The 14,914-nt window shown below is 34.2% G+C and overlaps 1 protein-coding gene and 1 pseudogene across 1 annotated transcript; both read right to left on the reverse strand.

Moving 5' to 3' along the window:
* Positions 1-414: 414 nt before the first annotated feature.
* LOC145948211 (uncharacterized) lies at positions 415-1,405 on the reverse strand. The gene is made up of 2 exons (XM_083057955.1): positions 1,027-1,405; positions 415-962 (listed from the first exon to the last, which is right to left on the reverse strand). The coding sequence occupies exons 1-2, from the start codon at positions 1,403-1,405 to the stop codon at positions 415-417; spliced, it is 927 nt and encodes a 308-aa protein (XP_082914081.1).
* A 3,784-nt stretch (positions 1,406-5,189) lies between these two features.
* LOC145948212 (uncharacterized) lies at positions 5,190-10,908 on the reverse strand (annotated as a pseudogene).
* Between the last annotated feature and the right edge of the window lie 4,006 nt (positions 10,909-14,914).

Consider the following 14,914-nt stretch of genomic DNA (forward strand, 5'->3'; position numbering starts at 1 on the left):
CCATGTCTCCTCCCCTCCTCCACATCTCCTGCACATCCTCCTTTCCTCTTTCTCCCAATACTTTGCTCCTCTCATCTCATTGTTCATTCTGTGCCTAATCACCCTCTTCCATCTACTCTCCCCCAACCCTTCTTTAGATATGCCGGTACTCCTTCCTCCTTTATCTCCCCATACCATCTGTTATACCTGGACTCTGATCTTTTCCCATCTTTCTTCTCTTTGCAATTCTCTATCCCGCTGCTCCCATCCTTCATACACTTCTTCCCCTCTCCCCCTCCTTTCCGCCATTTCTTTTAATTCCATTCCCCTTCCCTCAAAGAATTTTTTCCTTTCCTCCTCCCATCCCGATAGCTCTCTACCTTCCCTAATCCTCTTTTTCATCTCCTCCAGGCACTTCTTTGCCAGCTTTCCCCCTCACCCCTCCCCCAGCTTCTTTTCGAATCCCACCGCCCTTTTCCCTGCTTCCAACCTAATTTTTTCTTTTCCAATCTCTTCCCTCACCATGTACCCCGGCGTACACCAGTCCACTCCTAATGTCCATCTGATCCATCTATCCTGCATCGATTCTACTTCCTTTCTCTCTTTCCAGCCCCATATTTCCGCTCCATACCCCATCACCGTTCCTACTAGCCTCTCACATAACCAAATCCTTCTTTCCCAGTCCCCCGCAAACCTCCTTTTACCTATCCCCCATACCTGTCTAATAACCGCCGCTGCCTTTCTAATCCTCTCCCTCACTTGTGCCTCCTGACCCCCGTTTCTCTGCAACCTGTACCCCAAGTACGTGAACTCCTTCACCTCTTCTACCTCTTTCCCTTTCCACCACCACTTCACTTTCCTCATTCTACCACCCCCTCTTTTAAACCTCATCATCTTCGTTTTACCCACATTAATCTCCAGTTTTTTTCCATCCAAGTACCCCTCCAGCTTCCCCATTATATGTATCATCCCTTTCTCCTCCTCTGCGAGCAAAACCATATCGTCCGCATACGCCAGACAGTAAACCTTCTCGTCTCCCAATTTTACTCCCCCCCATCCTTAGTACCTCCTCCACATCTGCCACAACCAGGTTGAACAGATATGGACTCATCGGGCACCCCTGCCTTACCCCTCTTGCCGTCCAGAAACTCTCCCCTAGCCTTTCCCCCACTCTCACTCTACTCTTCGTTTCCTTAAAGGTCTCCTCAATCCTCACCCTTAGCCCTTCTCTAACCCCTCTCTCCCTCATCGCTTCCCCCAACACCTCCCTGTCCACCGAGTCGAACGCCGCCTTCAGGTCCACAAATGCCGCAACCATCCTTCCCCCTTTTCTTCCTACCTGCTTGTTCACCAGATAATTCAATACATAAATATTGTCTATAACCCCCATCCCCTTTCTAAAACCTGTTTGATTCGGTGGAATCATTCCTGCTCTCTCTATCTCTTTCTCTCCGTCAAAATTCCGATGTAAACCTTATATAGCGTTGGCATTAACGTCACCCCTCTATAGTCCTCCACCCTGTCTCCTGCCCCCTTTTTCAATAGCGGTACTATTATCCCTTTCTTCCACTGTTCCGGCCATCCCTCCCCCCTCCATACTCTATTACAAAATTTTCTCACCCACTTTTCTGCCATATCCCTCCCAGCTTTCCATACTTCATTCGGCACTCCATCCCCCCTCGCCGCTTTTCCCTTCTTTAATCTCCCCAAAATTTTCCTTATTTCATTCCCCTCTATCTCCTGCTCCTCATCCTCTAACCTCCTCCTTCTTCCTCCCTTCAGCACTTTACTTTCCATACTTCCCAGTAGCGACATAAAATACTTCTTCCATTCCTTTAACTCTATCCCTTCATCTACTCCCTTCCATTTTTTCCTCTCCCTGTTCACTACCCTCCAAACTTCCCCCTCCGTCCTTGCTTCTTGCGCTTCCTTAATCCATCTCTCATTTTCCTCCTCCCTCTTTCTCCTACATATCAATTTATACTCCGCCCTCATTTTCCTGTACCCTCCTCCTCCCCCACCTTTTTTTCTCCATTCTCTTAGAACCTTCCTCACTTCTTTCCTTTTCTCCTCACACTCTTCGTCCCACTAACCTTTCCTTACCCTATCCCCACTTTCCCTTGCCCCCTCTCTCAACTCCTCTCCGATCTGTCTCACCTTCCTTTCCAATTCTCCCTCTAAGCCCCCATCCTCTCCCTCTTCCCAATCTATCCTTTCTCTAATCCTTTCTCCTCCTCTTACTGTCCATTTCCCCCCTCTCCCTTCTTCTCCTCCTCTCTTTCTCCCTCTTTTCCCTCCGCTCCTTCTTTCTATTGACATTATGATCGGGTGATGGTCTGACTCTATACAGTCTCCTATTTCTAATCTTCTCACCCTATCTCTCACTTTCTCCTCACAAATCACATAGTCTATTACCGACTCCTCTTCCCCCCGTATACGTGAACTCCCCTTCTTCGTCCCCTTCCACATTCCCGTGGCATTCAAAATTCCCCATACTACTTTCTCCATCCTCTCTATTAATCTCCTCCCTTCCCCATTTATCTTTCTATCTTTCGACCTTCTTTCCACCTCCTCTTCCTCTCCTTCTCCTCCTATCCCTCCCCCCGAGCCTGTCCTTGCATTGAAGTCCCCTCCTACCAGTCCACCTATCGTCTGCTCCTCCATCCAAACCTTCAACACTTTTAACTTTCTTTCCATATCCCCTTTCACATATACCCCCACTATTCTCCATTTCTCCTCTCCTAGCCCTACCTCCACCATCATTAATCCTTCCTCCTCTCCTACCTCTCCCCCCATTGTCATCCCTAATTCCTCCCTGACACCGATAATAATCCCCCCCCCATCGGCCTCCCCTTCTTACTCTTCCTCCTCGCCAACTGTTTCTCCCATCTATATCCCTTCGGCAGACTTCTCTTTACCTTATCCCAACTTTTTCCGTCCACCCATGTCTCCATCATCACTACCACGTCCCATTTTTTAATCTCCTTCCAAAATTTTTCCTCCTTATTCTTAACTCCTGCCACATTCCAGAAACTCACCTTCCACCTTTTCTCTTCTTCTCTCCTTTCCCTCCTCCTCCCTTTTTTAGTTTCCCCTTCTCCCCCCTTTCCTTCTCTTTCCTTCTTTGCTCCTTCCTCCCCTCTTATTCCTTTCCTCTCCTCTCTACATTTCCTTATTCCTTTTCTCTCTTCCGGTCCTCTTGTTCCCCCTTCTCTTCACTCCCCTCTCTTACCTCTCCCTTCCAATTCCTAAGCCTACCTTCCCCTTCATCCCATCTCCACCAACATTCATTTATTCTAATTTTCCCATATCCTGTCCACACTCTATTCCCCTTCTTCCTTTCCTCGTCTGCAATCTCCCCCAGCTTCCATTTTATTTTCTCCTCCCACGTTAAATCGTCCTCAATCCTTATCGCCTTCCCTCTTAACCCTTTCTTCCTCTCCATTACCTGTCTCTTCTGCTCTCTACTTCCTAACCTTACCACCACCGTTTCCGTCTCCCCCCTTTCCTTTCCTCCCACCTTTCTAGTCCACTCTATCTCAGCTTTCACTCCGATTTCCTCTAACACTTTTTTGACCTTTTCCCTCGTCTCCCCCGTTCCCCCTTCTAATCTACGAATAACAATATTATTCCTCCTTTCCTCCCTCTCCTTCATTTCCATCTTCCTATCCCATCCTATCATTTTAGCTACCATTGTCTCCTCCAATCCCCTACCCCCCTCCATCCCCCTTTCTCTCATTACTCCTCCTCCCCCTTCCATCCCCTTTCCTTTTTCACTTTCCATCACCGTTACCCTCTTTTCTAAGTTTTGAATCCTTTGTCCCTTTAATCTTATTCGTTATTCTTTCTTCCATTCCTCTAATTAAGTTGCCTATATCATCTTTCCCCTCCTCCTGTAATTTCTCCGTTTTTTTGTATCTCCTCAATTCCCCCTCTTCTCTATCCTTTCCTTCCTCTCCTAACACATCCCTTTTCCTTTTGAAAAAATCCTCCATACACCCCGTGCTCCCCGTACTTCCTCTCCTTTCCTTCCCTAACTCCTCTATCCTCCTTGGCCTCCCCACCTTTTTCTTTCCCGCCTCCACCGCCTCCCCCCCGTCTCCTACCTTCACTAACTCCACTACTTCCATTGCCGCCTATACTTTCTTCTCGTCATCCTTCTTTTCTCCGCGTCCTACTCTCTCTTACCCCGGGCTATCTTCTCTACTCTTTATCCGTGCTCTACCGTTCCGTCCTACCCACTCGACTCTTCCTTCTCCACTGCCTATACTCTATGCCTTCTCACCTTCCGCACCACCCGTCTACACTCGCTACTCTCTCTGCACCTTCCACGCCTCGTGTCTTTCCCTCACCTAACTTCCTTTACTTTCTTCCTCCTATCCTGTCCCAATTATCACTACTCACCGCCCTCCCTTTTTCTCTTTCACTCCACTTCTGCTCTCTTATCACCCATACACACCTCTCTTCACTCCTCTCCTTCCAACCACCTTTTTTCCGTATAACTCTGACCACAGACTCTCACACCTGTCACACACTCTCACTCCGGAACCGGAAGTCCTATTACCGATATATATTCATCGTATTTGTTATTGCACGTAGGACATTTTTCGAGCAATAAATTTTGTATGCAGTTTTTGCAACAACATAAATGTTTACATGGCATGAACATTATCTTAGATTTCTCGATTAAACATATAATGCATATGCCTTCTTCATATGAATTGTTTGTATTTATAGTTGATTCTATATTCTTAATGGATAAGAACGGCATTTCTTGTTTGTCATCTTCTGTAGTCTCTTCATTAGTTCAGTAACTATAATCATCATAAGGAACTTCATAAATATATTCTGTAAAAAATAGAATATTGTGTTATTTTATTTTATGTATATATTTATGTGTGTATTTTTTAATGTCTTTTAATTTTACAACTTGTTATATTTAATTACCTTCATCATTGTCATTACCATCATCATTATCATTATTATTTTCCTTTTCTCTATTTTTATCAACTTCTGCAGTTTCAGCTGTTGAATAAACACCAGCACGTTAGAGTATTATATTAGCAAGCAAGAATAATATTAATATACAGTTCATTTAAATTATTATGAGATTGGTATAAGAAAACGACTGATTTAAATTGTTTAAATTATATCTTGAGCTTATTGTGTATATTTTATGCATGTCTCTTAATCTTACAAATTAATTATATTTAATTGTCTTCATCATTGTCATCGTTATTTTTCTCAGTTTCTCTATTTTCATCAACCTCTACAGTTTAAACTGTCGAATAAACACTATGTTAGAGTACACTATATAAAATACTATATATACTATGTTAGAGTATTATATTAAACAAGCTTAAAAATTAATAATGTTAATATTTAAAAGTTACATAATTGTTATGATATTGGTATAAAAAAATGATTTAGATATTGTTTGAATTATATATTTTGAGCTAATAATGTAACGATAATTAGATAAAAAGTAATTATTTAGTCTAACAAATTTTTATTAAAATATTATAAACACTTCTAATGCTCAAATATATTATTATTTTCAACAACAAACAAATCTAATTAAATGATACTATATAATCAGCATTTCAAAAATGTTACCTGTACACATACACACACACACACACATACACACATATACATACATATATACACACATATACATATATAAAATATATATTTATAAAATTTATAAAATATATATTTGTGAATATATGTATATATTTATATATACAAGGTAGCTTATTTTAATTTATCCACTGGAATATCTTGACATTTTCAGTTTAGAACAAAAATGCTTATTCCGACAAAATTTGTTTGATTTGAAGGGGAATAAATAACACTTCGTAAAGGATTGATTTTTTTTATAATTCTACCTTAATATTTTTATATGCAGAATACTAGAAGAATTATATTATATAACGTAACAAAATTATATTACGTAAAAAAAATTGCGTGATTCTATTTAAAAAGTGACGATGATCTCCGTATAATTTGGAAAAGTCGATTTTTTCTAAATTTAATTACATCATATTTATCCTTCAAACAAAAAAATTTCTGTCTAAAGCATTTTTGTCTTAAACTTAAAAATCTCGAAATATTCCAGTGGATAAACTAAAATAAGCCATTCTCTGTGTATATATATACATATATATATATATATATATATATATATATATAATTACTTTTACACGTAATTGAATGTGCTTTTATTTATTAATGTATTTATTTGATTAGAAATGATCAAATGTAAGCATATAATATAAAATTTAAAGAGTAATTATAAACTAATTAATTAAAATTATATTAAAAATCAAATGCACTCATGAATTTAACAAAAAGAAATAATAGTTTTTTACCTTCGAATTCATTAGTGTCATATATGCATCTCTTTCGTCTCCGACGTCGAGTATTTTGTCGTGTAATTGCGTTTTCAACGCTATTAACTGGTATTAATTAAAGCAAAGAAAGTATATATTTTTATAATTAAATAATTACAATAAAATAATTACAACTTACAACTAAACAACAAAATGATAACAAGAAAATTTCTTTCTCAGACAAAATGATTAATCAAATTTTACCTGCTTCTACAGCTCCGTCTGTGTGTAAATCCGCACAAATTTCATCTTCGTCATTATCTAAAAAATTTAATATACAAAAAAAATGTAAAAAGTAATAAAAATTATAAAATTTGACAACCAAGAAATTTGTAATGAATAATACTTGTAAAAAATATCAATAGAATGTATATATTGTAAATAAAATATATAAAAATATATAATTCATAAGTACTTGCCTATTATGAGTTCCATATTATATTCCTGACGTCCGCTATCCTCATCAAATATCTGTAAAAATTCTTTCAACGAGTAGATACCAGTAGATAAATAACTTTGAGCTTCTTGTATTCTTGTATTTCTATATTTGTTATACCGTCAACGATTTCTTGAAACTTGTAGGCCATTTATTAAACGATCATAATCAATTTCTTGATCCGTAATTAGTTTTGAAATGTTATCTACAAAAATAATTATTTTTTACAATATGAAATACCTTTTTTTAATATAATTATTGAAATACTATATATATTTAGGTACAAAGACTTATATATGTATAACATATACATAACACATACAGTTATAACATATATAACATATGTTATACTATAAGTACAAAAACTGTATATTGAATACTGTGCGGAATCTTAAAGCGCGTAGATAGCGGTTTTTGCGCGGACACGATTGAGTCCAGAGGACGCAGAGGTAGTACAACGACACAACGAAAGAAAAAAGTACACAGGATTTACACGAAGAAAAATAACCCACGGCACTATATTTACAAGAAAATTACACAATATATATATACAGGATGCAAGCGCGATGCACCTTTATCGCGACAAGCAGTGCGACGATCGCTGGAAGTGCAACCGCACGAAAAAGTTACTGTCCGCGAGAAGCTCGAACAAAGGAGAAGAAAATAGCGAAAGAATCTCGGTCTGTGCGCGTGAAAGCTGACTAGACGAGTGAACATACAGGCAGCGGGCAAACGGTTCTATCCCGCCGACCTTCGAGAAGATTCCGAGGCGAGAATCATCGTATTTGTGATTCTCGTTACACAAAGATATGGAATCCTCTAGAATGTCGGAGGACAAAACCGTTTGTTTTTCACCGTTTATTGTTTTTCGCTCACGGGACGGTTACCCGTGAGCGATCGAAGGCGACGATATTTGGCGCGCGAAACGCGCGCTGCTGTGCGCGGTAGCGGGGCGCGCCGGCGGTGCGATTGGCGCACAGGCGGATAACGCGTGTCGTCGCGCTGAATTCGAGTGCGTTAATCACTCGGATTTAATTGCGCGCTCATAGCGAAGCGCGAATGCACTCGCGATACATTTTCCCCGCATACACATACATACACTCTCTCTCTCTCTCTCTCTCTCTCTCTCTCTCTCTCTCTCTCTCTCTCTCTCTCTCTCTCTCTCTCTCTCTCTCTCTCTCTCTCTCTCTCTCTCTCTCTCTCTCTCTCTCTCAACAAATACCTTCTATATATTATAATTGTTAAGAAAAGTAAAAACATTTGTTCGGTTTTTATGATCACTATGTAGAAATACAGATAAAATAGAATAGTTTAGAAATTATTATCTAAGATTTATTCTGTGTTAAAAGTTACTCATTTTTGTAACAATTAAATAATATATATGTATATAAATATATATATATTTCTACAGTGATCATATAAACCGAATAAAAATTTTTATTTTTCTTATTGTTTTTAACAACTAAAATATATAAAGGATTATACAGTTTTTATACTTATAGTATAACATGTGTTGTATGTTAGTATAGTATACCTAAAATATAATGTATATTATGTACCCAGATAGCAAAATGTTAGCAGCATGTCGGCAGTATGACAGCAGATCTAATCATGACTTTACTGCAGATTCCTATCCACTGTGTCCGCAATTGATGATATTCTGCTAGCATAGTTAGTGAGCAAAATCTGACAGCAGATTGGCGGCAGAAACCGAGCAGATCTGCACATATAGTTTGATGGCAGATTGGCGGCAGAAATCGAGTAGGATCTGCACAGTTCCTTGCCATTTGAATATATAAGTATAATAAAATTCAATATTTTTCGATGAATATAACAGATGCATAAGACGTGTTATCCGCTACTTATAATTTTTTTTTCATAAATATGATATTTAATGTATAACATATTACATTGTATGTAGTTATATCTCACATAGCAATTTTAAATGTTCAATTTAATCTATTAATTAAATTAATAAAATAAATTGTAAAAATAATTAAATTTATATAATTTATAAAATTTAAGATATAATTTATATGAGAATTAAATTCTGCTTTATGCTTTAAATAGAAAGTAAATGGATAATTTTTCATGTATATCCTATTGATTCTAATAAGTTTAATATTCTCATGTTAGACTTGTCAGATATCAAAAATTAAACTGAAAATATACTTTTGATCTTTTATTAATAGCCACGACTTGCAGACTTTATATCTATTTTTAACAGAAATTTGATTGCGAGAAAATACATCACATAGCGGTAGGTGAAGGAACTATTAAATAACTGCAAAATGCAGATCCTGTTGTCAATTTGCCATCAGATTGTGCGCGCGCAAATCTTGCTCGATTTCTGCCGTCAATTTGATACCAAACTGCGTTGCGCAAATCCTGCTCGGTTTCTACTACCAATCTGCTATGATAATTCTATACAAATCCTGCTTGATTTCTGCTACTGACTTGCTGCCAAATTATGTCAGCAGATTTTATAACATTTCTGCCAACGTTCTGCTATCATTATCTGATATAACAAGTTTTGTATAAAATCTGCAGTTTTTTTGCTGGCAAAAATATATAGCACACAGTTTTAATACATGCTCTTGACAGATTTGGCTATCTGGGTATATAAGCATACCTAAAAATATCCAAAGATTTGGATGAACTGTTTGCATCTTTTGCGATATAATATTATGAAATGATTCGACAAGATTATTAGTTCTAACTGGGCATCCATATACACTTATTTTTTTTTGATATTGGGAGCCAAGTGCTCCTCATATATTTCATAAAAATTAATATGTTAGGATAATTATCAGATTCCTTATCTGCAATGATCTGCATAAGATTTAAACCTTCGGAAAACATTTCTGATGGTGCCAATGCTAATGTCATTGCCATGGACACAATTTTACGCGGTGCTTTTAGAAGCTCTAATCGTTTCCACTTTTTCAAAACAGCCTATAATGTGAACATAAAATATATATTAATAAACTATTTTAAAAACTTATAAATTATGAATGTCAAAATGTAAATAATCTATAAAATAAATCAAATCTAATAGTTTTGCTAATAAAAAATATTTAAAATACCTGACAATAGTGAAACCAGCAGCCTCGTAGAGATGCATTGGGAAATTGTTCATGGACAGCATTCATCGATGCTTTTTCATAATCACACATTATGAAGCGCAAATTACATTGCAGATCAGGAGCTAATTTAACAATTTCTTTCCATATGGATTTGTATACTAATTGCGTTCTTGCTTCACACAAGATAAATAATACTGCAATATCCTAAAAGAAAATATTTATATATTAAAATAATGTTGATAGAAAAAATATATGTAATAAAATTATATGGAATGATAAAATTAATATACCTTATCCATGTATCGCACATGAACTGAAAATAACTGTGCAAAATTTGGTGCTCTTGGTACAACCTGAAATAACATTTATATAGAACTATAACAACAATCATAATTGTCCACAAATATTTCAATAAAATTATATATTTTAATTACAAATATAATATAATAACAACTAATACTCACAGAAAATGTACCATCGATAAAAATTTCAGAACTTTCCTCTGATATTTTTAGAAGTTTATCGCTAGTAAATATGTAAGAATATTTGTTGTCTTCAGATATAACACAGCCTTTGTAAATAACCTGTACAGATTCGTAGTTTTGGAGAAGATTGCCAAGATCACATACACTTGAAGGTAATGGAGGACGCATTTTAAGTTTTTCTTTCGATAACACATTTCTCATAGTATTATATGAAATATAAGGTGCTGCTTTTGGATTTTTTCGAGAAACAGTATCAAATATTTCTTTGTTCGTGTAGTGGTCTCTTTACACATTTGAATCATTTCACTTTTTAGATTCAAAATATCAAGTATGTGAGGATCGCTTGGATGATTATGATTACTTTGTAAGATAAAACTTTCCCTTTCTTTAACTAGCACACCCTTACATGCTGTAGTACGTCTTTTTGTACAGCGATATGTGTAAGTATATCTGTTATCTATATTGTATGTATACCCTTCATATACATACAAATAACTGTTCTTTCTTTTCCCAGGTATTATTTCCATTTTATAGCTGCAAACCTAAAGTGTTTTAAGCTGTATTATTATTTTTTAAAATAATAATTACATGCATATCGTTTTTCAGTAATACTATTCTACACAGTATTGTATTTTTATTTTAAATGTAATATAAATAATTTGATTATATAATAAGATCATTTTTTACACTATTTTAATACTAGGTTTTTTCTTATTTATTGGTAACCTTATTAAATATATTTAAGATTATTATATTTTATTCTATATAGTGTTACATTACATCTATATTTTCATATATAGAATAAAATAATAATTTTTAATTTATTTAATAAGGTTATAAAATAAATAAAAAATAGTAATAAAAAGTGTAGAAAATGATCTTGTATAATCAAATTACATTACATGTAAAATTAAAATACAATACTGTAGATTGTTTTATTGGAAAACGATGTATGTACCGATGATTGTATCGAAAACAGAAATGTTAGGTTAGGTATATACACCCAGGTAGAACATAAAACTCATAATGACGTCATAATGACATCATCATGATTTTATTCATCACTTAAAAGTTATCTGGACAAAAATGATTCAAAAATGATTTAAAGATGACAAAAGTAATCATTAGATTTAAATCCCCTTAATATAAAATAATTGCACATTATATGACTTTTAAAAAGTTTATGTTGCTTGAATAATTGTTAGAATATGTGTGAACAATAAATAAATAACTGTAATATATGTATAAAAAATTTTTTCCAAAATCACTTTTAAATGACGTCATCATGATGTCATTATGAGTTTTATGTTCTACTTGGGATATGTATTAATATTTTGTATAAAAAAGTACATGTGTTCGTAAGAAGTGGAAGAAAAAATGGAAAGTTCTTTTACTCTACTTTTGATGTAAACGATGCAATCAATACATTTTTTAAAATACACATAAAGAAATGACTCAATTATCTAAAGTTTATTTAAACTGTTTACTTTTTGTGATATTAAATAATTAACTTATACATGTGATCGATCCAATGCTACGTGCCAGTGTCGAGCCGACACTGGTTTCCGACATTGACCTGACATTTCAAAAAAAATATTTGTATATCCATTTCGAAATTTTATTACTTTTTTTAAACTGAATTTGTTTCTTAAGATAATTTTTGAAAAATTATATATTTGTGCTGATTATGACATATGCAGATATAACACTTATATTAAATTAAAAAGTAGTCTACCACGTAAGGCAGTTGGTTCACGATCCAGAGGTCCCGAGTTCGAGTCCCACCAAGATAAGTGTGTTTTTCAAATACGAGAAAACATTTAATCCATTATAAAACGCCTAATTTTCAGATAGAATTATATCATTATATAAGTCAAGAAAAATATCATTATATAAGTTGCATGTAGTTAAAAACAAGTTAAAAAATTTCGAAATGGATATATGAATATATCTTTTTTGGCCCAAGCCAAAATTTGTACGCCCATATTGGCCCAAGTTTGGAAAGCAATAAGGGCCCTAGATAAAAGAGCGTGACATCTCGAGATTGGGCCAAGATGGGCGTCCTAACTCGGGCCTCAAATAAAGTTAGAAAACCTTTATAGGGCCCGGTTATAGCCTATATAAAATTTCCACACGGGATATGAAATCAAAAATAAGTCATCAAAACGTTGCTAAAAATGTATTAAATGAGATCATTATGATTTTTTCAAAATGACATTTTAGTGACGTCATAATGACGTCATTATGAGTTTTATGTTCTACCTGGGCAATTTCCTTAAGGTAGTTATAGATTCTATATCTTATAAAATTATATATAATCTAAACAAATCATGAAAAAAGTAATCCCATTTATATCGTTCAATTTAATCTATTTCGAATTAATATTGCATAACTAAAAACGCGGCAATTCAACAAAAGAATTTTAATTATATTCTAACTATATTATAATTTGTATTGTATTCTAATTATTCAATATTAATTTCTTTCTGTTTTACATATGAGTGAAACCGCAAAAAGAATAGTTATGTTTACAATTCATCTGAGTTGAAACAAAAAATTGTCTAAAAAACGCGCTCACACACACACACACACACACACGCGAGTGGTGATGTAAAGATATATTTTCACGTAATCTAATTTTATATTTATATAATCATCTAATAAAAAATTCCATATTTTTCTCTTCTTTTGTAGCATTTCTGTCCATTAATAATAAGACGAAATATACTATTTTATAACATTTTAACGTGTAAAAGCAAATTTATCGGATTTCGTGAAAAGAGATTTACTTATCATTATTATACTTGATTTTGCAGATATCTTGACTGCCCTTGTCGTTTCCAATGTTTCTGAAACTTACCACGTGGCTGTATTGAATAAAATTCTGATGTCTGTTTTCCAGAAATGTTTTGGTTAGTGCGGAACGAATTCTCGAAAAGAAGAAATCTGCCGTACTACGAATATTTTTACGTTAGCTGTTTGAAATAAAAAATGACTAACGTTCAACAGAGAAGATTCTGCAATTGTTGTATGTACAATTAGTAAATATGATTGTTTCATTGGTGTATGCTTTTAATTTTCGTCAAAACCGCCAAAACTAAGAACATACGCCAATCAGATTCACGAAGTTCACAAAAGTTGCAATGCATAGTTTTCTCTATTAAACGCAGTCAATGCTCTATCTAATATATTGTATGTTTATGGTTCAAACTAATAGGAGATGGTGAGACGTGAGACCGGGAGTTCAGTGGAGATCGGCCCATAATATCATTAGTTTATTAACGATTTAGTAGTACAGAAGATTCTTTATTCTTTTCGAGAATTCGTTCCGCACTAACCGAAATCTTTTTCCGGAAACCAGAATTTAATTTACAGCATCGAGCTACATAGCAAAACTCTAAATTAATAAGAAGGACGATCAGGTAATTTGCAAATCAAGAAATAATGATAAATTAATCTCTTCTCAACAAAATTTGTTATATATATATATATATATATATATATATATATTCGCTTCTACTTCCTTAACATGTTACAATAGTACTTTGTCTTTTATTAGTGGATGGAACTGTAACAAAGAAAACATAATTGATTGAATTTATCATAAAGATAATCGCAAATATAAAATTAGGTTATGTGAATATCTTTTATGTCGCCTTCCTCGTATGCTTTAAAGATAATAATAGATTTTTGTCTCATATATGAATTATAAACGTAAGTATTCCCTGCAGTCTCTTTCTGTACGAAACAGAAACAAATTAATTGTGAATAATTAAAATATATAGAATATATAGAATATATATTATAAATTAGATGGAATACAATTAAAATTTTTTCATTGGGTTGCCGCGCTTTTAAAAATGCAATACAAAACTTTCGAAATAGATTAAATTAAGCGATATTAAACGTCATTTTTATTATTTCTTCCATAATTTGTTTGGATTATATGTATATGATTATATAAAATACTGAATAAAAATATATTAAAACATAGAATATATATACTTAAGAAAATTGAAAATGCTTTTTTTATGCTACATTTTCAGACTTCTACTTTCTTATTGTTTTTCCAATAGTAAAGTATTATATATTTTCTAAAGTACTATTTTCAACTTAAAATGTAATGTTAATAATTTGGTTACAATACAATTACAATAACAAGATCATTTTTTACACTTTTTTGTATTACTTTTTTCCTTAATTACTTCTAAAATCTATATAGTTTAATATTTTATTCCATAGCATAACATTATACATCTCTATGTGTGCGCCTATGTGCGTGTTCGTGCGTGTACGCCTAACAATAAGTGCGTGTTTTTGCGTGTGCGTACATGCATGTTCGTGTGTGTAAAGCCAACGGTATGTACACGGTACGATTTTTCGTACTGGATCTGATAAGATTTAGTATATTAGAAATGTTGCATTCTGATTGATGTATTTTTAATATATTATTACTAAATCATCAGATCCAGTACGCGAAAAATCGTACTGTGTGCCGTAGGCTTAATTTTAAAAAGCAATAAAAATACAGCT

This window comes from Prenolepis imparis, unplaced genomic scaffold (genome assembly GCF_030444845.1).
Source record: "Prenolepis imparis isolate NDT839.2.m4 unplaced genomic scaffold, iyPreImpa1.0 SCAF_280, whole genome shotgun sequence".
Taxonomy (NCBI): Eukaryota; Metazoa; Arthropoda; class Insecta; order Hymenoptera; family Formicidae; genus Prenolepis; species Prenolepis imparis.

Excerpts from the sequence above, each read along its gene's own strand:
- LOC145948211 (XM_083057955.1), bottom strand. The coding sequence starts at position 1,405 with ATGATTCCACCGAATCAAACAGGTTTTAGAAAGGGGATGGGGGTTATA. Across the intron at positions 963-1,026 it reads GGTACTAAGGATGGGGGGGA|AGGAGGAGAAAGGGATGATA; the intron begins GTAAAATTGGGA and ends TTTTGCTCGCAG.